General features: G+C 44.5%; 1 protein-coding gene across 1 annotated transcript in view; it reads left to right on the top strand.

The window, feature by feature from the left end:
- The window catches only part of nfatc1 (nuclear factor of activated T cells 1), a gene marked incomplete at both ends in the record, with an annotated part of 35,901 nt that extends 8,424 nt beyond the window's left edge, over positions 1-27,477 (top strand). Inside the window, 6 exons of the mRNA XM_079232360.1 lie at positions 1,905-2,077; positions 3,746-3,886; positions 13,444-13,499; positions 16,293-16,425; positions 19,571-20,161; positions 27,422-27,477. Coding sequence (XP_079088486.1) covers positions 1,905-2,077; positions 3,746-3,886; positions 13,444-13,499; positions 16,293-16,425; positions 19,571-20,161; positions 27,422-27,477 — 1,150 coding nt within the window. The remainder of the gene's footprint in view (positions 1-1,904; positions 2,078-3,745; positions 3,887-13,443; positions 13,500-16,292; positions 16,426-19,570; positions 20,162-27,421) is intronic.
- Between the last annotated feature and the right edge of the window lie 232 nt (positions 27,478-27,709).

The raw sequence follows: 27,709 nt of genomic DNA, 5'->3' as shown, positions 1-27,709 counted from the left end.
CCTAATATGGTCATTTTTGTTCACTGATTGCAAAAAGTAAAGATGGCAACGGCCAAAACGCCGAACCCGAGGCTTCAAAACCAATAAACTGTAGATGGGTGATGTCACGACCAAGACAAGTCCTCAAGTCCCAATCAAGTCAAAAGTCTTTAAGTAGATTACATGTCTGAACTCTGACCGTTATCAGGATACAGCATATGCTGTTTCAAAGCTGTTTTTACATACCGAGTCATAACTTTGTTGACATAGACTTGAGGCTTGACTCAAAGGGACAGTGTGTAGGATTTGGGTGGCATCTAGCTGTGTGGCTGTAGATTGCACCTCTCCGCTCACTCCTCCTTACTCCAAGAATAAGGGTAACGCGAGAGGTCGAGTAACGCAGTCCGCCTCCCTCGGACGCCGTCCCCACCACGATAACACCATTCAGGAGCAACGTCACTCGGGCGGCCTCCAGGGGTCTCTCTAGAGCCAGTGCTCGGTTTGTCCCTTCTGGGCTCCTGTAGAAACATGGCGATGCAACATGGCGAACTCTGTGAAGAGAACCCGCCTTCTGAGCTACACAAAATGCAACAATTTAGAGTGTCACGTCATTTCAAACTGATGAAATCATAGTTTTGAATATTATATTCCATTTCTGCCAACAGATCCCCGAGAAATCCAACACATTTTCTATTTTGAAAAAGCGAACAGTCTGGAGATATGAAGTTTGCTCCTGGTGTTCAGTATTCCGTGGGCCTGGATGTGTGGAGAAAGTGTTGCGTGTGTCTTTCTCATTTTATAAGCCTCAGAGATCAGACTGCTGGAGAAGCTCTGCTAACAGGGGTTTCTGTCTGAGCGGCAGCAGCCTGCTAGCATCAGCACTTTCTCTGCGTTTTAATGGATGTAACACATAAGCTCCCCTTACACGACGCCTTCATCTCGGGATACGGTTTCTCTCTTCTCACGGGGGACACGCCTCAGAGTGCTCGCAGTGCAGGCGAGGGATTTGTGGGAGATTTATTCCTTCTGACATGTGTGACTTATAGATGTTTTATTATGTGGTACAGAGACAGGCATTATTATATTTTTTGAAATAGTTACTCATGATGATTCAAGGGGAATCATTAATCAACATCAGTTTTTCTAGCATGAAGCCACAACCGGTTGGTCAACTTGGTATGCCTCTAATTAACTTAGCATTTCTGTCTCGAGCGCTGAAGGGTGCTTTTGCACTCGTCTGCGTGGGCGGAGAGATGAACAGCTGTGGTCCTCAGCATCAACACCTGATTACTTCGCCAGTGCAGCGGATCCCGGTGTCTGGCGAGAAGAATGTTAGGGAGTGTTCAAATGTGTGTAAAAGTTGACATTTACTAGGCTTTGAGGAATGTGGCATCGAGTAGCACGGCGATGGAAAAGCCAGAAAGCGTTTTTTTTTGGAAGAGGCTCGAGGTATTTAAGTGTGAAAAAGTTAGATGGGTGCAGTGCAGACAGAAAGAGAGGGAGGGGGCTTTTGTTAAGTGTCTGATGAAGACTTTGACACTGTAAAAAATGAAAGAAATCATTTCAGCCATTTCGGTGGTTGTAAGATTTGTTGAAGGGGAGCAGTATTTCAGCAGCCATCTCTTGGGGGCTGTAACGAAGATATTCCTCGTGTGATGAATGTTGTTTCTGTAGGATTTGAATTTCACCCAAGAGTGGATGCACTGAGGTGAAAAGGCTCTGCCGGAGGCGTTAATCTTCTGTCAGGGCCGATGGAGGGCTGATGGAGTCCAGAGCGTAAAATCCCTTTTGTTTTGGCTGCAGTGCATTAATCTCGGCCTGATTAACTGTGAGAGTGTGCATGTTATTAATGTACGTGAGGATTTGCTTGGTGGACTGACAGACTTTTGGCAAACTCTCCTTATTCGCTCTCTTCACAAACACAGAATCGACTGCGCGGGGATCTTGAAGCTGCGCAACTCGGACATCGAGCTGAGGAAGGGGGAGACGGACATCGGGCGCAAGAACACGCGTGTGAGGATGGTTTTCAGAGTCCACATCAACCAGAGCACGGGGAGAACGGCGTCCCTGCAGGTCTCATCCAACCCCATCGAGTGCTGTGAGTTCCTCTCATATTGGGTCTTTCTTGAAAATGTGGGCCTAACAACTCCCTTGAACAGTACATTATTGACGATACAGTACTGCCTCTTGTACCTTATTGCTTAAATAACACCTTTTACATATTTATCTAAGGTCTTTTATCTATTTAACTCCTTTCATATATGTATCAAATGTTCCATTCATATATTTATCTAATATCTTTTATCTTTTATATATTTATTTAACATCTTTTATCTAATTATCTGACGCCTTTTATATATTTATCGAACATCTTTTGTATATTTATCTTTTATATATTTATCAACTGTCTTTTATATATGCATGCAACGTATTTTATATATTTATCTTATATTTATGAATGCCTTTTATATATTTAATAACGCCTTTTATGGTGGCAGTGATGTTGCTAGTTGCCCGCTCATAATTCAAAAGGACGCAGTAAACACATCCAGGGGATGCAGCCTATTTCTTCCCTGTCGTGCGACATCGTGAACAACGAACCCGTCTTGCCATCATAGTAATAAACTAAATAAACCTTGCTGCCCACGTACTAAATAAAAAGTCACCGTACGGGTCATTGTCTCAATCATCAACCCGAAATATGCAAATAGACAAAGTAGTAAAACAAACACCTGAATGTGTATTTTTGGATGTGTTCCTTCCGCTCATCATAAAGAAGACGTGTTATGGAGGCAAAATAGTTTAAAATTGACTAGTGCATGAAAAACGATCACTAAATGTTCATCATTCGATGCCGCCCTGTAACTCCTGGTGCATGTGAGAGAAGGCTACATCCACAGTGTTGTAAAGTCAATGTGGGCCCTGCTCGATGAACTCCATCGACTCTCTGCCCTGCACCGGAGTTGACCTTTTTCACTGGACCGGGATAAACTCGGGCAGATCAACCACTTCATGTGGTTCTGGCAGTGAGAGCTGCCATAGAGATTAAGTCTTATGAGGTAAATGAAAGACGGTAGTTAAACCATGATCTCAGCCCCTTGAAATAGACCATTGTTAGTTTCTGAACGACTGCCACAGAGCAATTGTTTCTGACCAAAATTCACTCTTGTGTGTGAGTGAGGCAGAACGGAACGGAGAGATGTGGGAACGTTGATGGTTTCCAAAAACAGAGAATTAGAGTTTTATCAAAATCAGAGCGTGGGCAGAATCAAATTACTCAAAGATGATCCTCATGTGAGGAAAACATTCAGGTTTCACTGAACCGCTGTTTATGTATCCCAGTCCATCACGATGAAATTACGGCTATATTTCACGAGGAGAAGCGGCCCGCAGACATCCGTGTTACATTTAGACGGGGGGAAAAAAGGTTTGCAGGTATTTCGTGGCAAGCGATGGATCATTTCAGAAAAACTGAAAGTAAGCGAGGAATGAGAAGCCAAAAGGTAAGAGAGAGAAGTGAAAAAACAACATCTCTTAAACCAAATATGTGAGGCAAAAACATCCACCATAATTTGAGGAAAAACACAAATAAACACAACATGGAGCCTCTCTTTACTTCCTGGCAAACAGGCAGCCGACTCCAACATAAAGAGGTGCAGGCTTTTGCAGGCTGTGATTCAGCCTCGGCCTGGATGCTCAGGTCTGCATGGGGAGTGGGTGTGTGTGAGCTGAACGATGAGGCCGGTCTCTCTTCTCTCCCCCACAGCCCAGAGGTCGGCCCAGGAGCTGCCGCTGGTGGACAAGCGGAGCTTGGAGACGTGTCCCGCCCACGGGGGGGAGAGGATGCTCATCGACGGACACAACTTCCAGCACGACTCCAAGGTGGTGTTTGTGGAAAAGGCTCAAGGTAAAAGACTCTGAGCGCAGCTGTGTGTGTGTGTGTGTGTGTGTGTGTGTGTGTGTGTCTCCCTCTCCGTTGTTGGAGAAACCCCAGGACTCCCTTCCCTCCCCCCGCCGTCAAAATATCCACCATCCTGCCAGAGTGCCACATGTGGTGCACATTAATGCGCTGTATTTTTAACCCAGCAGATTTACATTTGCAGAAGTTTCCATTGCCTGTTCAGCAGAGGAATGGATCACAAATGCAGCGTGCGTGTGTGTGTATGTGTGTATGCGTGCGTGAGTGTGTGTGTGTGTGTGTGTGTGTGTGTGTGTGTATGTGTGTATGCGTGCGTGAGTGCGTGCGTGCGTGTGTGTGTATGTGTGTATGCGTGCGTGAGTGTGTGTGTGTGTGTGTGTGTGTGTGTGTGTGTGTGTGGCTGTGCACATGGTGTGGATGCATGCATTTTTGTGTGTTTGCGCGTGTGCCATGCCCCAGTATTTGTTTCTCTTTTTTTCTTACTTTAAGCCATTTTGGGTTTGGAGGCAGAGGGGACTGTTCCCAGATGTTGATACCAGGAGGTTTACAAACAGCAATTTCCTTGATTAGCTTCAGCAAAGCAACGTGAGCTATACGGTTTGGGCCGAGTGATGTAAACACGCGTGATCCTATCGGCCCGGTGACTCATTCACAAAAAAATAAACAAACAAATATAGAGGGAAGCCTTTTCATTGTTCCACCTGTGAAAGGAATAATTCAAGGCCGCCTCCACCACACCCCCTCCAGCACCGGACAATGGAGCGGTGAGGTTGTTTATCAAAACAGGAAGTGATTGAATGAGCGGAGGCCTTGTTGCCCTTCTTCACAGCTCTGATCTCTTCCTGAGTGTTTGAGTCGTGCAACAATAATGTCACTGGTTGGATTAAACTTCTGTTAACGGACAAAGAGCCACACTTTGCAGAGCACCAGTAGCACAGATGTGTTTATTCAGATGTGTAGGCTAGCTCAAGAGCAACCCATTGTATCGTTAGCATCACAATAGATATAAACAGTATTTCTATCCTCCGTCCATCCCAATGGTAAAGTCATCTCCTTTTTATTTTTAACAATTTAATCAAAGCAGATATTTAATGAGAAATACAGTGATTTATTTCCTAATAATTTGGCTCGTAGACAGCCAATCATTTACATTTGTCAGATCCTAACGGAGTTATGTCTGATGGTCAGCGGCTCTAAAAAAAGGTTAGCTAGCTCTTGTTCGATTGTCATTTTTTATAATAATGTAAAGATGGCTATTATTTGTTAGCTTTACATTGAAAACAACTTCAAGTAATAAGTAAAGCAAAGTTAATACATCGTGCTGCTACAGGATACATGAGCAAAATAAAGTAGTTCCACAAACCTGTATAAAGGAGTTGAGTCTTTTTAGAATATTAAAAATGTAGAATTGAACATCTTTCTGTTTAATTAAGCTTTGTATGCCTGCCGTTGTATTTAATGACATTATATATTTAGTCTTAGTGTTTTTATCACTAAGCCAATTTTATTTTATTAATAATTAGCAGAAGAATTTGTTGTTCTGTCATTCTGTGAATTTCGGGAATGATTAAAATGTTTGGTTGGAAACAATCCTACGCAGCCACTAATATAATCTAATTTTACAAATTGTATAATACAAATAACATTACTGTAGCCTGAACTTGATCTGCAACACAACGAGTGAAAAGGGATACTGTAATAATAATTGAAATCTTCTAATAATAGTACAAAAATACAGAAAAGGCTAATAAATGGAAGTTAAGATTCACAGTCCCGATCAAGAATAAACTTGTGTGACCCTCTTTTTTTCCCCAAAAGGCTCCTCGTCCGACCCTGCTTGACTCGGTCACGATGACTCTAGTTCTCCAGCTCTGCCCCTTCACGTGTAACCCGACCAATGAGTCGGCTTCTGCCTCTTTGAAGCCATTTTCTCGCAGCCAAAGACAAAGAAGTGACCACATGCACAAGCCAAGTTGACTGGTGTGGGTCAGCAGCTGCTGTGAATCCGGCTGCCTTCGGGGCCGTGTGCGGGCTCTGGCCTGGTGTTGATGGGTGTGCTCCCTTGTTTTTGATGAGGGTTTCCCCGCGTCTGGCAATCGCTTCAGATTCCTGGGCAATCCTACCATGGAAACACCCTTAAGCCCGGCTTCCACAACCACCCCCGCCTTCTGCTTCCCTCCATCCTTCCACCTCTTAATTCAAGCTGCCTCTGTGCCACCAGTTCATCAACTCCCCATGGATCGTACTGGGTCTTCCTTACAGCTGCTCTCCGTATAAATAGATACGACAAGTCGAGGCGTCCTTAATCACTGAAGTGAAATTACATCGTTGACATAAGATACAAAAGTAGCCAGAAGCAAAACAACTCATATCCATATTTGTGACAACATAATTTAGAAATGTAATATGTTTTTATGGTTATTTTAGTCGTGCCAAAGCAGCGCTCGGAGAAACAGTTTAACGATCAAGCTCGTAAATCCAGAGTGGTGGATGTTGTTGCCACTAAGAGTTTAAGCGTTTAATTTCACCGGTTTTCCAATAAAGCACTCCTGCAAAATAACATTCACAAAGCTGCGGTAACAGAACGTGTGGGCATCGACATATTGGGTTTGTGTATGTGTTTGTGTGTGTGTGTGTGTGTGTGTGTACGTGTGTACGTGTGCGTGTCAGAGTTCCCCCCCATCGTTATAAGCAGGACGGGTCACCCAGCTTTAAGAGCCTGCCGACCAACACAATTTCATTTGTTTTGTTTTCCGTTTTAGTGTCTGACGGTCTAAATTAAGTTTCCACTTATAGGGGGAAACAACATGTGTGTGTGTGTGTGTGTGTGTGTGTGTGTGAGAGAGAGAGAGAAGAGAGAGAAAACAAAGAGAGAGCGGGATAGTGGTTGCACCAGCCACATGTTACACGAGAGGTCGGGTTTGAAGCGTGATGAGGACACACACCTGAGCCCGAGGCTACAGAGAGATCTCTCGTGGAGACGGCACCCAACTTAGCACCGTGTTGTTGTTTTTTATTTAACGATATCTGTAATGCTCAGTTGATGTATTTTTTTTTATTTAGATATAAAAAGAAATTGTGCTATAGATTGAATTCTCTCCAGGCTTAATATGAACTGGCAAAGTTACAGATACGATGTGCTCAATGAATTAGTGAATTATAATAAAGGATTGTTCAACTTTATTGCTCAACTTTATTCTTGAACTAGTGAATAATAATATCAACTTTATCTCAAAATGTTATGACCCTTTCCAGTCAAATTATGACAAATCTTTCTCCTCATCTGAGCAACCGGATATCGGTTTTGAGGAAAAATGTCTAACACTGTGTGCTTGGATTAGTTTAAAACTCCACACACAGAGTAGAGTGTGTATACTTGCTTGAGCACAGCCTCCCTTGAGGGGAAGCTCCTGGGAGGACGCTCACCTCTCGGTTACCTCAGGCCCAGGTGTACTGCCAGGATCCCTTCAGGGGAACTTGATACATTTTATTGTCCAACTTTATTCTTGAATTAGTGAATTATAAAATCAGCTTTATCTCAAAATTGCAACATGATGCAATTGTTATGACTATGATTGAGACAAATTGGGAATTTATAAAGGATTGTTCAACTTTAGTGATCAAAAAAAGAAGAAAAAACCCACAGTACTTGAATTAGTGCAAACCCCAGACACTGAACTGAATGATGAGTAGTACTACAACGGCTGTGTGGAAATTGTTCAACCACGGTCGAATCAGCTGACAGCAGCGGATCAATGAGGCCGTCACAGTCTGCTGGGTCGAGCTCAACTGTGTGTGTGTGTGTGTGTGTGTGTGTGTGTGTGTTTCAAGTTCATGCTTTTGAGTGTGTTGTTCTTGCTATCTGTGACTCACACAAAAGGAAATCCCCCCTCAGAGACACACTCTGTCACCTGTTACTCAGCAGGAGCGCAACATATGAAAACAGTAACTGCATGTCAGCTTCGCTGCATGGCGAGCTCCCGAGCCTCCCGTCTCCCGCCTCAACGCCGCCCGGTAGAAATAGCCCCAGATAGCATCAGTTCAGTTGTCACCCCTGGTTACAGCCAATCAGTCATAAGAGATTACTGTATGGCCTCGGCGCTGCAGACATCAGCTTGTAATCTAAACCCGACTCAATCTCTCACCTTGCTTTCATTTGCCCACGGCCAGCCCAGAAGATACTGTCTCTGATAAGTCACACTCGCTCCATTTGGGGGAAATCAGGCCCTCCTGTCCTTTATCCACCTCTGCTTCCTTTGTGGTTTTAGTGTTCTGGGCTCTGGCTGGAGGAGACCTCAGAGGTAATTTACCGTCTGAAAGAAAAAGGCTGAAGGTGCCAAAAAGCAAAAAAGAAATGGAAGTGCAAAATATTGTGTCTAGAAGAAAAAGAGTGTGATCCTTTGCGGTCTCCCTCCCCCGCCAAAACATCCAAATCTAAATTTAAGAAAATGAAAAACTCACATGTAGATCATTATAAGAGCAGTGTGTCACACATGCACGTATCCCTAAAATTGTAACTTTCCATTAGCTGAGAAAAACAGCCCACATTAATCTAATAATCTAATCTAATATTCTGTTCATCCGAAAATGTCAAAATCACCAAATTTGACAATGCAACTACTTTATGATACTTCGGAAAGATTTATTACATAATAAATGAAGTGTAGGCGTAGAATAGTTTTCCACTAAAGTTAATACAATTAAACACATCCATGCACTTCCACTAAATAAAAGTAGACAAAACTAGAAATACAATTAGCATAGCATTAGCTTTCACATGTCACAGTTCTACATTTTAAAAGATTTCAAATCAATGGTTGGTTGAAACCAATTTGATGCAGATTACTTTACTATTCAAATATTTGATGGGATTTGTAATGTTTAATAATGTTTATACAACTCACCCGTTTAAAATTATATAAAGGCTTAAAGTTATGCCTAATTAACTGTGTGACTGCTCCGACTGGCATGTGGGTGCCATCACAGGTTAGCTAGCTAGCCGCTAGCTCTCTGCTATTTTTTTCATGCAAATAACTGACACATAATGAGCCTTGCTGTGACAGACCCTCCAAGAAATCTATTCTCCAGTTTTATTTGTCTAGCCGTAGGTAGGTAGGTAGGTAGGTAGGTAGGTAGGTAGGTAGGTAGGTAGCCGCCTAAAGGTTTTTATGCCTTTTGGCCAAAGGGCACAAAAAGGAATCACTGTGTACTTTTGTCTCGATAAGTAGCTACATTACAAACAAGCCTCCCAAAATTTGCATTCCAAATATTTTCACAGTTAATGTGAATTACAGATGCACCTAGCCAACCAAGCTAGCTAGCAAGCTCTAGTGTTAGCTGGTTACTTTGTGTTTGTTTTGCTAACGGTACCTACCGTTATGCACACCCTCCAGCCAATCAGAATCCAGTTCTGGCTAATACTTAAAAAATATAGTGTATGGATACGCCTTGAGTACTTTTGTGTATTACCTCTTTGTTATTGATTGATAATTTCAGAGGGACATCCGATAGGAAATCTTTGCAGAGGAGAAACCCTCTCAGGAAAAGAGCACTTTCACATCTGGTGCGTTGCCCAGGACAGCTAGCTGCTCTTCTGCAGCACTCAGTATCACTGTGAATAACCAGGTTTTTTGTGTGTGTTGACGCATCCTCCTCACCTGTCCATCTTTTTGTGAGCGGATGAGTTCGAGCATCAAACATTTAATTGTGTCTAATTGTTGTTGGCCGAAGAAAGTAACAGGAAACTGAAAATTGAACTGTGAGAGGATTACAGTGCTGCAGGGTTGCCAGATGGTGTCTGGAATTACCTGTAGAAAATTGCAGATAACCATCTTCCTTAAAGCCCCACGAGAGCCGTGGTGAGCTCGGTTAGCTCCGCTAGCGGTCAACAAAACATCAGTCGCATTACACTCGTAGAACAATGACTACCACTCGAAGCCGTTCAGTGGTTTGGCTGCCTCTGACACTTCTGGGAACAATGGCCGTTTTCATCAACAAATCAATTACAGCCACATAAACAGCGGGGATTATGTTTTCATAAATGACAGTGCATGATTCATAAAAGTCGCAGGCCCGTTTTGAAAAGAAGAAAAAAAAACACAGGCTTTTCTCGACGAAAGCCCCGCTCTGTGTCCGGATGACGCCGTGAGAGTAGCAGGCGCCACCGTAGCTGCGAGCATGCGCCGCTGCAGAGCCGATGACGGTATCTCGTCCTTGACCGCCGCCATTTATTTAGCCGCTGCACCGCAGCTGCTTGCATGCAACGTCCAACGTCCACGTGTTTTCAGGGCGGGAAGAAGGATGAAGTCTCAGTCATCAGTCGGAGGACAAGGGAACTCTTTCAGCATGCCACATGGGCCCGGCCTGGGTAGAGCATGTGTTTATATTTACTGTACGTTATGAGGTCTTGAGCACACGCCACCCCGCTGTTTCACTCTGGGCACACAAGTTTCACTCCTCCCAGCCCCAATTAAGGAGCACAAGGAGCTGTTTGATTCCCTTTATACAGCCTACATGACAAATAACTGTATTGTATATTGTTTGATCCCCCTCGGCTGCCATGAGGCTGTACAACACACCGCCGCTGTGTTATTGACTGCTCTGTGTTATGTCTGTTCTGAGGCAGTAATGATTTGTATAGACCATCGCTAACGAAATGTGAATTGCGAGACTTCTGCGAGGCTGGGACCGCAGCCAAGGCGAGTGGAGCTTGGGCGTTGGGAAAGCTGGAGAGGGGTACCGGGTTTATATGGTCGGGGTGGTTTTGGGGGAGAGGTTTGAGGCTGAGTTGTTTAACTTAGATAATATTGGATGTCGTCCAGCACAGTGGGCCAGGGAGTCTGAGACCATATTGAGCTGAAAGTGGGTGGGAGTGGAGCCTCTTTCATTGGGATCGGTGCAGGCGCTGTGCAGATGTTGCCCTATAACTCTGGAACATTCTGTGGTTATCAATTACATTCTGTGGTTATCAATTATCCGTTTTCGCTCTTTTCAAACAAAGGCATCCCACGCATTTTCAGCTCTCGAGAAGTTTCCTGGCAATAGGTAGCCGGGCGCAGAAAACAAAGTGCTAAATTAGATTTTTCTATCTCTGTACTGATGTGAAAATGATGTGAGAGAAAGAGAGAGGGGGAGAAGCAGAGAGAGAGACATAGAGGGAGATCTGAAAAACATGTTTACCTCCTGTGGATTGACATCGACTGCAAAGGCTTCCCTTCTGGAGAGGTTCCCAACGTGAGGAGAGGCAGCGAGAGACAGAGTGGGAGAGCAGAAAGAAGAAACACACTTAGTCAAACCAACATTTTTTAGGGACAGAACGGCTTTTCATAAGGAAGAAATGTGTTGAGTTTAGTGGGTGAAGTTAAAGATTTAGATGTTTGAGTCAGAATATAATATAACAAATGAGTTCAATGTTTTCAAGAAGAGAGAAGGGCCATTTTCTGCCTTTTTTAAATGTGTTTTATATATATATATATATATATATATATATATATATATATATATATATACAAAAAGCAACAATACCCACTGGACACTGCATGCAGGATCTTGTACAACTTCCTGCATGACAACCTTTTTATGGTTTTCCTTTTCATTCCTATTGTTTACACAGATAGGCTTCCTTGTTTACCCTCCTTGCACCAGTACCGCACACTGGTGCGCCAGATGTCGAGCACCAGTCACCGTTGTTCCTGTGGTGCCCGGGAAATGCAGTAGTTTTTTTTGGTGTGCAAAAGTGTCCCACATGTTTTCAGTATTTTGGGGGATTCTTCTGAAGGTTAGGTTTAGGGCTGCAGAGATGCATTATGCAGTATGCGTTTATAAAAAGTGGTCGAGACACACGCTTGATCGTCTGCCGCCTGGCTGCAAAACAGATTGTTTTGTTGTTTGTTTTGTCCTTTTGGGGATAGAGGATGAGGGCCACTTGAGTTGAAAGTCAGACTTTTATTAAAGGGGACATCATGAAAAACTCTGTCTGTGTATCTGGAACCCACAAACTGTGAAATAAGACAACCGAAATCCGTTTTTTGTGGGCTGCTTAAATCAGAAACACGTGATTCAATGAGCCAATCCGATTTTGCACCCTATGTCCCATATTTCCTATGTCCCACTCATTGTCATTACAATGCATTGCTCTCCATAGGAGGATCCTCACTTGAGAACTGACGTTGCAAAGGTGCATCGTATTTTTCTTGCAAGCCAATCAGTGCCCTCTGGGGATTTTCTGGAGGTCTTAAAGAGACGGGCGCTAAAACGGAGCACTTCTGACACAGGGCGAATAAAGGTATATTCAGATAGATGGTATGAGGAAAAATAATGTTCTTTGAACATTGAAGTATGCAAACATGTTCCAGGAGAAACCAAAAATACAACGTATGAACCTGAAAATGAGCATGAACCCCTTTAAAGTCAGAATCTCAGAATTCTGACTTTAAAGACCTCAGAGGTCTAATAAACTTTTCACATGTGGCCCAACCCTCTTCCACAGGGTTCGTTCTCTTTAAGGTGATACAAATGATATCGCTTCTTCCTGGAGAGCAGCCGCCAAAGCTCCAATCCACAGCTGACAGACGCTTGTGGGGAGAGGAAAGAAAAGAAAGGGAAACAGGTTTCCAGTGTCTTCTCAGGCATAATAGAAGCTGTCAGTGCCAAGCTGCACCTCCTCCGTCTCACGACTCCTCTCCATCTGCACCTCGCTGTCGGCTCAATTCGAGCGCTCCACTTATCAAACTGCAGACAGCCTGTTGAGCAACGCGGCACATATCTCAGTTCATTTTCTTCAAGGAAATTAGGCCGCAGCTGACCTTTTTTTTTCTTTAAGCTGCTGTTTCCTTGCCACGAAAACGTCATTTTCACAGTCTTTTTATGGGGCCTTTTAATGAGTCGGGAGTCTAAAGAAATTGCAATGGTTTCCTTCTGTGTCTAGTAAATTTGTAAAAAATATAGCTTTACTGACACCTCACTGGGCAGAATGAAAAAATGAACCTTTATTTTTATTTATTTTTAGCAGGCCAGTGTTTTCCGACAGCTCAAATGATGCCACGTTGTTTCACTGCCTGATCGTCTTTATTGTGGCAACGATATGGGAGAAAAAACCCATCACCAGAAGAGGAGCGAATACCATTTAACAATCATTATATGGGGATAACGGAGAGATTCCTATGAGAACAGGAGAAGTAAGAGGTCTGAATGTTGAGTTGTCAGTTTCCAGTCGTCGTGCATTAACGAGCCCACCAGCTGTTGCAGTGGTGGGATTCCACGATGAAGTCAAGGTTTCTCTCATCCACCAAAGAGGTCGCTCATCTCTTTGGTATGACTCTGTTTTTCTTCATTTTTTTAGGATTGCATCAGATTTCTTTCTCTGTCTGTAGACTGAGGATTGGAGCCCACGAGTCAGACAGTATGACGTGTCTCTGTTTTTTATATCACTGATGTAACGGATAATAATAACAACCCTCATACCATTTCTGTTGTGAGCCAAGTAGGTGGGTTATTTTCTGATTAGTCATTACCTAACTCTTTTTATTCGCTCTCTCTCTCTTCAGATGGTCACCACCTCTGGGAGACTGAGGCCAAGGTCGACAGGGACGCCTCAAAGCCTGTAAGTGATACATGTGGCGCTGTTATCGTGACGAATCTGCTCTCATTTCAGGATTAAAGCGCTGACAACGACGCAGCTGCTCTCAAATATTTAACTGAACAAACTGGCAAAACGCATTCGATCTCCACATGAACAAAACAGAACTAGTCGTAGGGAAGCCAGAGAGGGAAAAACTATTCTGGTGATTTTCTCTATCTATCTTGTTTTCTCTCCTGACTTTTTAAGGTAGTAATTTTTAACGTAGTAACGTAGTAATTTTTGTGTCGTTCTACTCATTTTGGCCACAAGAGGCATGTTCTAAATGTGACTCAAAGCTTTCACTCACCTGGAAGAAAACATGTCCTATTTAGACATCTTAGGGGTAGAGGTGCACTTCAGCCTTTTGTGTCTGAAAAGAGTATTACAACAACAATGTCAACTTAAATAATTCGAGGAAAACCTTTTTTACACCTGTTCTAAAGTCACAGGAGAGAAGATCAAACTTTTTTTGTCTCACTCACTCCTCAGGGCTCAAATCAAGTGAGCTGAGCGTGAATTTATGTTAATTTTTGAATCACGGATCTAGATTTAGATAGTGGCTGAGCCTCCTCTGCTGGCCCGCAGTGTTGTGTTTGAAACGTGTGGAAAAGGTTTTCAAAAGTTCAACCTCCACCCTGAGAGAGTTTGAGCTCGGCAGTGTGTCCCGTCTTGGCCTGGGACACATGGGAGAGAGAGAGAGAGAGAGAGAGAAGGAGGGAGAGAGAAAGAGAGAAAGAGAAAGAGAGAGATGTCGTGGTGGGAGTCTGGGAGACAGACGAGGGGATTAGAGAGTGTCTGTATGTGAGGCGGTGCACCTGCTCTCAGTGTCTTCGCATTGCGAAACTCTCTCTCTCTCTCTCGCTCTCTCTCTCTCTCTCTCATACAGTGACTGATGGGACCCATCTGTCTGCTTGAATAGACAAAGGGCCTCCCTCTTCCCTCCTCCTCCCTCCTCCCTCCTCCCTCCCTCTCAGACCAGTCTGCTGGACTGGTCTCGTTTTAAACTCTGACGCTGCCTTGGCCAGGTTTAACCTCAACCACAACGTGGACCAAATTCAGAACCGTCACCTGCATAAACTCCCCCCCCACTCCCCCAAAGAGGAAGATATATTTGGGAGACGAGGGATGATTCAGTTTTAATTCTCAGAATTATTTTCAATTAGATGCATCAGATGACTCATATAAACTCAGATGAATGGCCTTGAAGCGCTCACTGGAGGAGTCCAAGAATGCTCCTTCATGCTCAATTTGTAATCTTCCTTCCTCCGCATGTGAGAAATTACTTTTGTCAGGTTAGAAACGCCTCAGCGCTACAGCTTTGTGGATCGTCCGGCTCTTTGCTTAAAGTGAAGGCGCAGTCTGTCCTCAGTGGGTTGAGATGGTTTCAGAAAACAACGCGTGAGTGAATGACTTCACTTGTGCGTGTTTTGGATTTGAGATTTCGCCTGCGTTCGTTTAGTTTGTTTCCCCCGTCTGCAGAGATTAGATCCTGGCAAACCTGGACGCACTTACGATTTACGCAGTGCGAACGGCGAACCGCTTCCAGAGGTTTTTTATCAGCTAATTCTCTGAAGGACAGTACCAAGAGAAGTCGAAAAGCCTCATCTGGATTCAATTCGTTTTACGGCTGCGGTGATTTAATACAACGTGTGTCAGCTCTCACCTGTGCAGTCGAGGCCGGCGTCCTCCGAAGCCCAGTTCTGGAGACAGATGGCTTCCTCTCCTGCTACTGAGCAGCACCTCCAGCACACCCAGACTTCAGCATTCACTCACGTACGTGGGGCTGATGAGCGTGGTCGCTCCTGGCCTTGGCTCTCTCCTCGGGCAGCAGGAAGCTCTGCTGGGGAAATAAACTATCCAGACAATCCCGAGTTCAATTGAATCACTGTGCAAACAACCGTGGCTCTTTATGACCTCACTTCAAGGTCTCCTTGTGGCTCCTGCGTTTGGGATTAGAACCAGATTTTCAGATTTTATCCACCGCCTTTAACACACACAACTTCAGGCTATGGATTTGAAGGAAGCGAGACTGAGTACAATCCAGACCTTACATCCTCTTTGCTGACCTGCAAACAAAAGCAATACTACGGAAGCCCTGAGAGGCAAATAAGACAAAACTGTTCGATCCATTTCTCTGAGTCTGATCTGTTTTCTCTCCTGTGTTTATGCCTTAAGAACTGGTGGGAAGAAGGTTTTTCTATAAATAAATAAATATATTTTTTCATCTGTGTTTGTATCACTCGCCTCTCAGGCCTTCTGTAAAATACTAATCATAGCACTAATATGTTATAGCTCGAAGCAGTCAGGCTTAGCAGCAAATAGTCTGTGTGAAAGCAAAAATTGGAAAAAGACAAAGCAATATCAACAAAAACCAATAAATACATAAGGTTTCTCCACCGTAAAACCACAGAAATCGTCTGCAATGCACCAATTTATGAATTTATTCAGCTTTAAAGGAATATAAATCATGAATAAGCTCAGTTTATCCTTTTTAATGCAATATTCTTTTAGCTACAGTGTGGTTTCTTTATGCCTTTTCCATTCCAGAGCAACCGCTAGAAATTGCTTTGTCATCGACATTTGCAACCAGACCTTTTTAATATTTAAAACCAGATGAACAAACAAAAAGGGTTTAATACAAAATGAAAATAATACAAATAAAATTAATTAAATAAAGCTTTATACAATACAACAATTAAGGAATTCTCTATTTGTTGATACAAACTATAAAAATACATTTAATACATTTCTTCATTTAAATGTTCTGTGTTGCAGACTTCACTACTCGTTGAAATCCCTCCCTATCGGAGCCAAAGACTCTCCACTCCGGTTCACGTGAACTTCTACGTCTGCAATGGCAAGAGGAAAAGAAGCCAGTACCAGCGCTTCACCTACGTCCCTGCCAGTGGTAACGCTCTGCTCTCACACGCTCTCACTGCTCACTGGAAACACATTTACACTCTTCTGATTTTGCATTTAGTGACGTTACAGAGTTTAGCTGCTACTCCTGTCGGCTTGAACTGACATTTTGATTAAATTGCACCATTCAAACAAAACATTTTGAACTGCCCCTCACTGGGAAAATAAAATGGAAATCCTTCAATTTACAAGGCCGACATAACCACACCAAATTGCAAAGGCGTATTAGTCTTGAACCTCACAGTTTAAGGGGACATTATCAGTGCGTTATCAACAGGTGATCAATATGTGACCAAAGACCGTATATATGAAGTGCATTTAGCCAGCGTGACGCACTGTGAAAGGCTTAAAGTTGTAAGATTAATCCAGAGACAACTCCCAGACCGGACAACGCCATGGTAGCGACCTGTCAATCACAAGGTAGCCCCGCCTCGAAGCATACTCTTCTTCATGGTCTATTTAACTTAAATGCAGCATAATTTACTAAATTAACATCATGCTGTATTGAAGAAGACTTGAAATTAGAGATTGAGACATAAACTCATGTTTACAATGTTTACTGAGGGAATAAATCAAGAGAGAAGTAGAGTCATTTTCTCATAGACTTCTATACAACCACAGGAGTCACCCCCTGCTGGACATTACAATGCAGGTTTAAGGCTCTTCCGCATTGATTTCCCATTTGAGAAGCGGAGGTTGCCGCCTGCATGGAGCGTAGCGCCGAGCGACCGCCGACCAGAGGTCCAAACGGCCACAATGCACCAAACAGCATCTTCCATTCGAGGGTTGTGCTGTGCTGACAGGGTGCTTCCTACACAATACATTGTCACACAAATTTGCCACCAAAGTCGGAGAATAGTTAATACCCATTATTACCAATTTACCAGCTTCATTCGGACACTCGTCCTGGAGGAGTTGGAGCTGTGTGCGACTACGGATAATATTATGAACCCAGACACGGGGCGGTTGATGTTCCGACGCCCGTGGGACTTCCTCAACCAGTATAAAGCAGAATTAGTATTATTATTATTATTATTATTTCAATGGTGAATGGCGGAAAGAGGGACTGTTTTCACGGAGTAAAGCCACGGAGATAAGCCCCGCCCCCTTTCCGCAGCGAAAAAGAAAATTTACCACATAAAGTCGAGCGAGTAAGGTCAGATGTGAACGCAGCATCAGGCCTCAGCACATCGTCGCATATTCTGCCTTTCTTTTACTTCCCTGTCATCCCCGCAGCGCTTCAGCACTCTGCTCTTTGCCGTTCACACAGCAGCCTGATGAGAAACATTTTAGCCAGCGTTTCACATCAGAAGGCGAGAACAAACAGTTTGTATTCCCCCTCGTCTTGTGGTTTCCTAGGGAGGAACAAAGCAACGCTATTATTCCTTCATTGTTCAAATAAAATCTATAAAATCTGTTATTTTCCATACCTGTACACAGCGACTGGACGCACAGGGTGTGTGGAGGCAGCGGAGGGGCATGTTATTTGAAGAGGGAACCCACTGCCAAGCTAAATATAAACACTGACCCACCAACTGAAATGTGAAAAACCTCTGCTAATTGCACTCCGGGCTTGGAGTTAAAAAATCCAGTGGGTGGTTCAAAGCGGTGATTCAAGCGAACCGGCCCAGCCCTGCACGTGGGCGACGGGGCGCCCCGATGTGAAAGTGGAGCATTGTCCTCAGGACGCAGAGTGTAAAAGAGGGGCGGGGCGGAGAGGAGGGCTAGTCTGGCCTGGTCAGGGTCTCCTAAACGGGGTCAACGATAAGGAGAAAGTCAAGAAAAGTGTTGTTTTTTTTGATAATGTCTCGTCACGTCTTTGCAGCAGCAGGTGTTGCAGGTTTATTTCGGGACACGCGGCTGATTTTCACACTCTGGAAAAAAAACCCGGGGCACGCTCCCTTTTTTTTGCGGCAAGACAGACTTCTTCCTGTGCATCTGCCTCTCTCTTCCACAGGCAGTCAGACGCTCTTCCCTCCAAACAGGCCCCAAATAGGGGTGCATGCACTATTTTAGTGCTGCGGTTTGTTGCAACCATCTCGTCGCAGTTCCTCTTTTACAGCTGTTGACACTGGAAGGCTTCAGTAAAGCCCTGACACGTCTCCTTTTGGTCTCATTAGCCACTTCTTCACCTTGTAAGGATAAACATATCTATATTAAGAGATTACAAAAACAAAGATGGAGACAAACAACTACAAAATGAACAATGTGGATCAGTAAAATGCAGGATTGCTAACCGAATGGTTATAGTTCACGCCAAATAACTTCAGCGTTCTGGGTTTGATTCCGGCCTTGGGACCTTTGTTGAATTAAAGGCGGAGAAATGCCCAGAAATAAGAAGCAGAATCGCAGAAGGAAGAATAAAGTAATTTAATAATAATAATAATAGAGTAATTTCCTACTTAAGCTTCGATTTCAAGCCCACTCTTCATATTGTAATTTAAAACAGCTTTGCCACAAAAGCAAAGAGGAAATCGATCCAGTTGGGCGACGCAGTGAAGAGCTCGGGGTCAGAGGCGGGCTGCCGTGTCCTCGTCACCGGACTGAGGCGCTTGTTTTACGTTGATGTAGTGTCAGGAGCGGCAACAGATTGACAGAGCACATTTCCTAAAGACTCGGTGTCCAACATGGCTAAGACTCTTGGGCCTCACTTTGTACGCTAACCACCATCCTCAGCCTCCATTTTGTCTTTTTCACCTACATTTTGTGTAAAGAAAAAAGAAAACTACTAAACTTTCTTCTCTTCGTCTCAATGAGCGAGCCGTAATTTGTTTTAAATTGCCGAACCCTGCTGAGTATAAAGCCCCTGTTGCAGCAGCATATTTCATATCTCACATTTAGTGGGTATTAGCACCGGAGCCGGGTCCAAAGAAAACAGGCATTTTATTATTGAAGCAGCTGGATGTTTCTCGTGTTGATGAGTCATCCCTTTTACTTTTCTTTTTTTTTCTACTTTTGTGAATAATTTCAGTCGGGTGGGAGAGCCTGGGCCCAGACACAGAGTCTCATTGATGAGAGTGTTTGTTTGGCGGCGGGTATCCTAGCCACAAACCCACTCACTCAGTCACACTTGCAGGAAGGCTGGACTGCTTCTTTACTCATTTAGCTTCCCCTTTCTTCCTTTCCCCTCCCAGCCCCGACAATAAAGACGGAGCCACGCGACGACTTCGACGCCCCTCTGGTGTGCAGCCAGCGCGGCCTGAAGCCATACTTCCCCCCTCAGGTCATGGCCCCGATTGTGACCTCTGACCTCAGGCCTTACAACGTCAGTCTTGCAGCCAAGCCCTCCCCGCTGCCCGCCTCGTCCTCTCCGAGCACCAGCCCCAAACTGCACGACCAGTCGCCGCCGCCCTTCTCCAAGTGCCTCTCCGCCGGCCCGCCAGTCCCACACCCTGGCCAGCAGTCCCCGATCTCTCACGTCTCCATCATCCAGGAGACGCCCGGGCGCTACCAGCCGCTCGGCTTCTACCCACCCAGCAGCTCCTCCTCCTCCTCCTCCCCCCCGACCTCGCAGCCCTCCACGCCGACGGACGGCCCATTCTCTCCGGCCGTCTGCGTGACACCGGCCCCGCCGGGCAGCGGCAGCGCCAGCCCAGGAGCCGAGCAGCACGCCAAGGGGCCACCGAGGGGGCGGGGCTCCCTTCAGGAGGACGGCAGCCCGCCGGCGCTGGCTGTCAGCATCAAACAAGAGCCGCAGGAGCTGGACCAGATGTACCTTGATGACGGTGAGTGAAAACGGTATTTATTATTATGCAAAATGAAGCTTCTTTTTTTTTATTATCTGGGGCACCGATACAAATATTAATAGAAAAACAGGAAGGTTTTAATTGCGCCCCTTAACATCCGTGTCATTCCCAGTTTGGAGCTTTTGTTTTGGAGAAAATCTCCTTTTTTGATTTCTTGTTGAGAGATAAATGAGAATTTTGATACTGCAGCTGGTTAGCTTAGCTTAGCATAAATACTGTAAACAGGGGGAAAGGCTCATGGCTCTATCTGAAGGAAACAACCTCTTCCTTCCAGCACCTCTCAAGCTCGCTCATTAATGTTAGTGTTTAGTCCCAATGAAATGAAAGTGCAAAAACTACTGTGTGCCAGAAAGAGAGCAAATATGTGTATTTAACCAAACTTTTAAAACCCTTTTTCACAATGTAAACAAACAAAAAACGTAAAAATCGACTGTTTATTGTAGTAGCACAGTAGGTGTTTTTCTTGTTCTCAATGCTGTGAAACCCTGATATTACTGTCAGTCACAGGCCACGTAGGAGCAGCTTGGTGTGGTTAGTGATGGCGGTGCTGAAAGGTTCCTCACTGCTGTGGCGAGTCCTCTACTTTACGTGATTAGAGGCTGTCGAAAGTCCAACTTTTTTATAATATCTCTTTACGAAATCTCTCACGTGTGTGGCTTTCCGTCTCTGTGAGCCGTCTCACTTCTGAGGTAATTCGATCAAAGCAACCCGGTGGTCTCGCTTGATATATTCGTCTGTAAACCCCGAATGAGACGAGCCAGCCTAAAACGCGCTGATATAATGAATACCGTCGTCTTCTTTTTGTATTTATCTCACAGAGAGCAGCTTTTTTTTTCTTTTTTTTAGGAGCACAAGCTTCATGATCTCACTGCTCAGGCCCTCTGCGCTCACCGCTGAGGTTTCGGAGGCCGCGTGCTCCACCGTGACTTGAAATAAATTGGATAAACGATCTTTCTCCGGGGCAAGAAGAAAACAGTCCCCGGCTGTGTGCGAGTCCCGCGGAGGAAGGGGAGCGCAGTAGATGAAGCGACAATAAGCAGCAGCTATCAGCGGGCTTTGATCCGTCACCACCCCCCCCACCCCCCCGGCTCAATCGTCTGGCCGAGCTTCCTGGCGATGCCCAGTGAGACGCTGTTGTTGGGCCGCAGACTGCGGGACAGACTGCTCCCATGCCACTTCCTCTAGGCAGTCTGGGTAAATGCATTAACACTTGTTCGCCCCGTCTGCGGGGATATTTGGCCGGCTCGAGCTAAAGATTTGATTACACTCAAAACTGGTGCTCATGTCCCTCGAGGGTTTCTGCGGCTCAAACCAGGTGTAGTTAAAGTCTGAGTTGTAAAGTAGGCCACCGTCACCACCATCACGGACCTTTCTGAGGAGCCGGGCCCCGCCGATTACACTTGTTTTCTTTGGCAACTTGACGGAGAGTAGACGAAGCATTCCAGACTTAATGTGGCTTCTCACTTCATTAGGTCCTCTGGCAGCGTCTCATACGAGTCCTCGCTTTACGGTCTCGCTCAGGTGTGGCGTTGCTGTGATTTCATGTCGGCCATGATCCTCTGACTGCTATTACAAACACAAGCAGGATCATGTTTGTGTTTATGGGCTGTGAATTAGTAAATCACTGTCAATTTCAGAAGAATTTGACGCAAATTATTTCAATGGGTGAACCTTTAGCCACTCATACTGTGCAGTAACTGCAGAAAACTTCACTTTTGAATGCAAGTGACGGTCAGGTAGTGTTGCCTTTTGGTCTGTAATCAGAGCTGATGTCCACCCTGCCCTCTCGTATTAACCAGTGTCCCTCCTCCTGGTTATTAACATGTCTGCTCATGGAAAGTCTGAACGTCTGGTTATGCGGCTGCACAGTCCGCCGCCGAGGCCGAGGGAGATGGAGGCCGGCCACGCCGCCATAAAACTTGCTGACTGCAGGCTTGCATGCTTCCCTTTGGCTCAGAGGGCGGTCTGGGAGAGGTGGCCAAAGCCATACGTTATACTGCACGGTAGTGTGCATGAGCAAAACATCATGAACCCAGATCTGAGCCAAATAGCATTGCAGAATGCTTTGTGCCTTGTTAGATGTCAACGGTACAATTGATGAGCAGAGACTTTGGGGGATCATGGGAAAAGTATTTGTGAGAAGCATCTGACTGATTTTATACATTCACTCACTTGCTTCCTTAAATAATGTGTAGCCACACGTGGCAAAAAAAAGCACCAGTTTGTTTGATTTACAAGCGTTTTTATTCCGACTTCACATGTATGGTTGTAATTAATTATCAGCCATTATTTTCATGAATAGTTTGTGCTTCACACGGTATCTTTGGAGGAAGTGTATCAGTGGATTATCGCTTATTCCTCAACATCAACTCAGCCAATCAGAGCAGAAGTCGCTTTTTCTGGAGGGGTTCTTAAAGAGACAGGCGCTAAAACTGAGTGTTTCAGACAGGAGGTTGAGCAAAATAAAGTGTTTTTTTTAACATTAAAGCATGTAAACATGTTCTAGTAGAAACCCCAAGTATGAGCCTGAAAATGAGCGTGATATGTCCCCTTTATAAAGTTCCGTTTTCAAAAGACCAATTTTAAATGTTCTTAGTTTACTAGTTTTTCGAGTTGTGTTGACTCAATTTGTACATTTGGTGCTGACCTTTGTGATTGTGTTGAATTATAAGTAATTGAAAGTTGTTCCGAACATTTTCTAAACTTTTTTTATTGTGGTAACATTTCGCTGACGTCCTCTGCCTTTCTCCCTTAAGTTTACAAAAAGCTATTGTCTGCAGATGTTTTTTTTGAATATATAGAATACCTGGGTTAAAAAAAAATAGTTGGCCGAGCGTGCGGTGAACTACAGAACCGCTCTGTGGGACTGACTTGCAGTAACCCAGTAGGAGCCTCATGATGTGGGCCAAGAACATCTCGTGGCTTGTGGCCTGGACTTGACGTGGCAGTAAAGAGGGTGGGTGAGGGGGGGGCCATTATTCTCTCATTGTCTCAGCCCGGGTCCCTCAGCTGATTTATTCACAGCGATCAGAGAGGGTTTTATATATCTGGCCGCCTGATCCGGTTCCTCCTGCAGTATTGTGTTGTTCCAGTGGCGGATCGTGTTGCCGTCTTTCAGCCCTTAATGAGGCAAACAGAGGCGGCCCGCTAATTGTTTAGGAGTTCCTCGTTTGTTGGGGGTTTCCTGGTTAAGGGAGCCGGGTTGTATCAGTCGGGTCCAGCTGCAGTGGACCTGCATGGGACAGGAAACCGGTTCCTGGATTACTTCGTATCAAAACCCCAACTTTTTGCCATCAAATTGCCGTCAGGTTCTCGAAGACGTTTGTGGAGTTGTAGCACTTTGCTTGATTTAAGTATGAATAAAGAATGACCACAGATAATGAAAATACAGTACACTGTTTATTCATGTTTTTGTTTCATAAGTAGTTTCCTATACCTTCGGTTCTCCGCTGTTGAGTAAACGACATCACCACAAGGTCGCAGGCGTCTGGACTCGAGTCCCATGACCAGGACTCCAGTCCCAAAAAGCCTTGCTTGTGACTTCACTCAGACTTGAACCTTTTGACCTACTCACATACATACTTGAGACCTTCCTTCAAGCCCAGAGATGCAAAATTATGTTATTTTAAAAAAGTGTCCCGCAAATCATTACATTTCCTGAATCCACTAACGTTAACGCTATTCCTTGCAAAACGCGGAGGGTGAAAATTCCAGGTGAGGAGCACATTAGGACTTGTTTAGGACTCGACACTCATAGTGTCTGACCTGGGACTTGTCAGTCTTGGCTTAAGACTCGAGTGCAAAGACTTTAGACGTGCAGAACAATGGCTTTGGTCCGACCTCTGCCATGTAGGAGCTGTTCTGGAGCTTTCAGTTACCGCAGCCAATGGAGTTTTGGAAACCATCTCACTTCAGGGTCCATTAAGTATCTGTTCCACAGATTGTTGTATTCACAATGAACCCTGAACCTCAGGAACGAGATGTCCTTAAAGCAAGTTTGAGCAACTGGGCAAACTCCTTTCTCTGATGGAGATTATGTGATATGATGGAAACCTCCAGAACATTTACTGAATAGAGATTGAAGTGAGATTGTTTTTATAATATATCTTATAATGTATTTATAATATTTGATATCCTCATTTTAATCCTATTTCAGTATGACAATAGGGATCCCTACATCGACTGAACACTGTCTCTTTGAAGATCAGGCACTCCTTATAACAATGTTATAATGTTAAAAATAAAGTTGATTTGTTTTTCTCACATTTTAATCAAAATTCAGTTCTATTCCTCTGAATGAACCCCCATGTATTTGGGTATAGGAGCCCACTCAGTGGACGCTGGACTTTCTCTCTCAAATCAATGTGAGCGCAGAGCACATGACACAGATGTCACACTGGTGCTGGGCCTATTTTTAGGACTTTGCTGTGAACACACTTAGAGATCAATACGTTGCCTCTTTCTTTTCTTTTTTCCAATTAGATCCTCCACGTCAAATGTGATGGCTCAATGAAAAGTGGGCCATGGTAACGGACACATAAACAGCCCATGTTGTGTCCTCAGTGGGGCAAAGTGATAAAGAGGTGTACTGCCCTGCCTTCCTTTGTTTTATATCAGGAAAAAAAACACTGAATTCTGTTTTTTGACTTTTTATTATCGTGCTGAAGCTGCTCCAGCACACGTGGCTCACGATTCCGCTACCGGACAGGCGATTACGTGTTTTGGAGGTCTGACGATGTCTCGATGTCCTAAATTTACTGCCGGGCTCGTTGTAATAACGTCCCCTTGAGGTTCTTGAACTCAACGATCGTATCCTTCCACCTCCAGATGCGCAGGAGGTCAAAGCCAGATCAAATAGAGGAGAGGAGGTCAGTCAGTTCAGTCTGGGCCGGGAAGAGCACACATGGCAGCGGAACGACACGCTGTAGGAGGGTGGAGATGAGGTTAGGCTGTTTATTTCTTCTGGTTCACGTGTGTCTTGTTGGTGATGTAATGGTTCACATGGCTGGTGGCATGCTGTCCTGATGATGTGCTGCGTTACAGAGCATCCTGCATCACAATACACACGACAACATTCACCATCTAATCCTGCTGCTACCTGTCGGAGTTGCTACCGATCCCGATGGAGCTGCAGCTGATCTCTGGAGAGTTTCACTTTAAGTTCTCTCCGCTGTTCTCACAGTTACACGTTCATCCTGACATAGAGGTCGGCACCAGTGGCTTTGCATGTTTTAATTCAGCGCACTGCCTGTGTAACACAAAGCCTTTAGGTTGATTTGATAATAATGAATATTAATAATTTGTTTTTGTGTTTGTTTTTAGAAGGGTTTTGACGGGCAGCCTACTCTTCGATGCATGAGCGTTCTTGAATGCACCATTATTGAGACGTTAATCCTTACTCACAACAGCGTGACCGCACAAAATATAACAACAACAAATGGCCTAAATCAGAGACACAGAGAGTCACTAGTAAAACTACCAAAAGCACCAGATCCTACATTTCCCATAATGCAACCAATAGCACAATTGTGTTTGGTTGTCGTCTCCAAGGCCGACATAATCAATGTTATTTTGCCCATAAAACCTTTATCCAGAACCACAGACGGCATTAAACACAGTGTTCACTTGGCAGAGAATAAACTTCTGAACATGAACAGAGTGGTTTCTTTGGCCCTCTGCTAACTCTAGACGAAGAGACATCTGCAAATGAATGTCCCTGTCGTCTTGACGAGCGTCTTGACGTCCTTCACAAAGACACAGTGCTGTGAATCTCACCCCGTCTCCGTCGCCACATCGTGGGTCCAGTGTGTTTGTGTGTTTGTGTGTTTGTGTGACACGCTCGTGTGAGATCGCTCTGCGCTTATCAAGCCGCTGGAGAGCTTCCTGTTGCTGTATTTATAGCAGTGTCAGCGAGGCCGAACACGTGAACTCCATGTCTCGCCGGGTGTAACGTATCGCTGCCCGGGTGATAGGTTTTACTACCTCGTGGTAATGACGCACGTTGACTTGGTCCTCAACTTTTTGTTAGGCACGCTGGTTCACTGAGGGAAAAGGCTGCTCTGCTGCCTGCGACCAAAATAAACTTTAAAAAGAGAGAAGCAGAAGAAGTAATTCCATTGTGTGGAGTTAAATCTCTGGTTTCCAAGCGTCCAGTCAGTCAGAGGGAATTCCTCCCTCGGCCCCACTGGCTCGGCTTCTCCGAGGCCCGAGCCGAGCCGGGGTGCTCCCCTTCCCCTCTCACATTTCTCATCCCTGTGAGATCTGAGAAAAGGGGGGCTGATTAGAAAAGTGGGAAGCTGATTAGAGAGGGAGGATCTGGATCTCTTCAAAGTGATAAATGAGGTCACAGACAGGAACGGGGAGAGAAGGAATGAACCCACTGAATCCCATTTAGTGAGGGGAAAGAATATGAGTGATATGTCTCTGTTGTCAGAACATTGATACCTATATATATATATATATATATATATATATATATATATATATATATATATATATATATATATATATATATATCCCCCTCCATCAGCCAAAGAACTCAGCTGATAGGAACAGATAAACAAGTGCACCTGGATCCTTTCGAGACAGCAGGCGGTTGCATCATCTCTCTTGATAGACGGTCTGGGGATCTCTGATATACGGTGATTCTATTAGGTTGACTCAGAGGAAATAACAGGTCCCATAGAGCTCAGAGACTTGTATTCCCTGTAGCTGACAACAGAACTTAATTTTTCTTACCTGGCTTCTTTTGGCTCATTGTTTTGGGTGTTGCGGTCCATACCTTTAATGTTTTTGTCACCGCTCTCTTTTTTTTAATTATGAGCAGGCAGCTGTTTTCGCCGCTGCACACTTACTGCTCCGCAGCACACAGGGAACCGACAGTTAGCAACCAGTCGGTTATCAAAGTGAAACATTTAGCCAATTGAGTCAATATTGAACGCTAATGTTGCTAACTGGTCTGCTAGACGTGTGAATTAGCAACTGTTTGCTTACTTTTTAGCCAAATCTATAGTATAGGTCATAAAGCCACTGAAAACTAGTCGTAGATGTTTAGTAAACGTTAATGTTCATGACAAGCAAAAATTAAAAAGGAAAGTGTTCACTACCACTAGAAAGAAGCTGATTGAGAAAGTTGGTTTTCAGGAGCTTTAAAGGCATCACTTGTGACATATACTGAACACTTACCTATTCATGACGTCATGAATACTGACCGCCCTTTCTCCCTCTCTTCTTTTGCAGTCAATGAGATCATCAGGAACGACCTGTCGAGCATCTCCGTCCACAGCCATGCGTAGTTTCCCGTCCTGACACGGGAACCCCCCAAAAGGGAAACACCAAACAAAAGATTCCATCTCGTGCTTTTCATGCTCGGACTACAGCGTGCAGGAAGCAGCAAAAAAGGAAACACAAAGAGAACAAATGTAAATGTGTTGTCCAGATGACCCCGGGTCCAACGTGTGCCTTGTTTTTACATGATGCCTTTACACAGGAATTCATCACATGACTGACTTCAGCAACCAGACCTGC

Source organism: Taurulus bubalis (genome assembly GCF_910589615.1).
Source record: "Taurulus bubalis genome assembly, chromosome: 16".
NCBI classification, from domain to species: Eukaryota; Metazoa; Chordata; class Actinopteri; order Perciformes; family Cottidae; genus Taurulus; species Taurulus bubalis.
The sequence above is the reverse complement of the archived record's forward strand: the minus strand, read 5'-3'. Positions and strand labels throughout refer to the sequence as shown.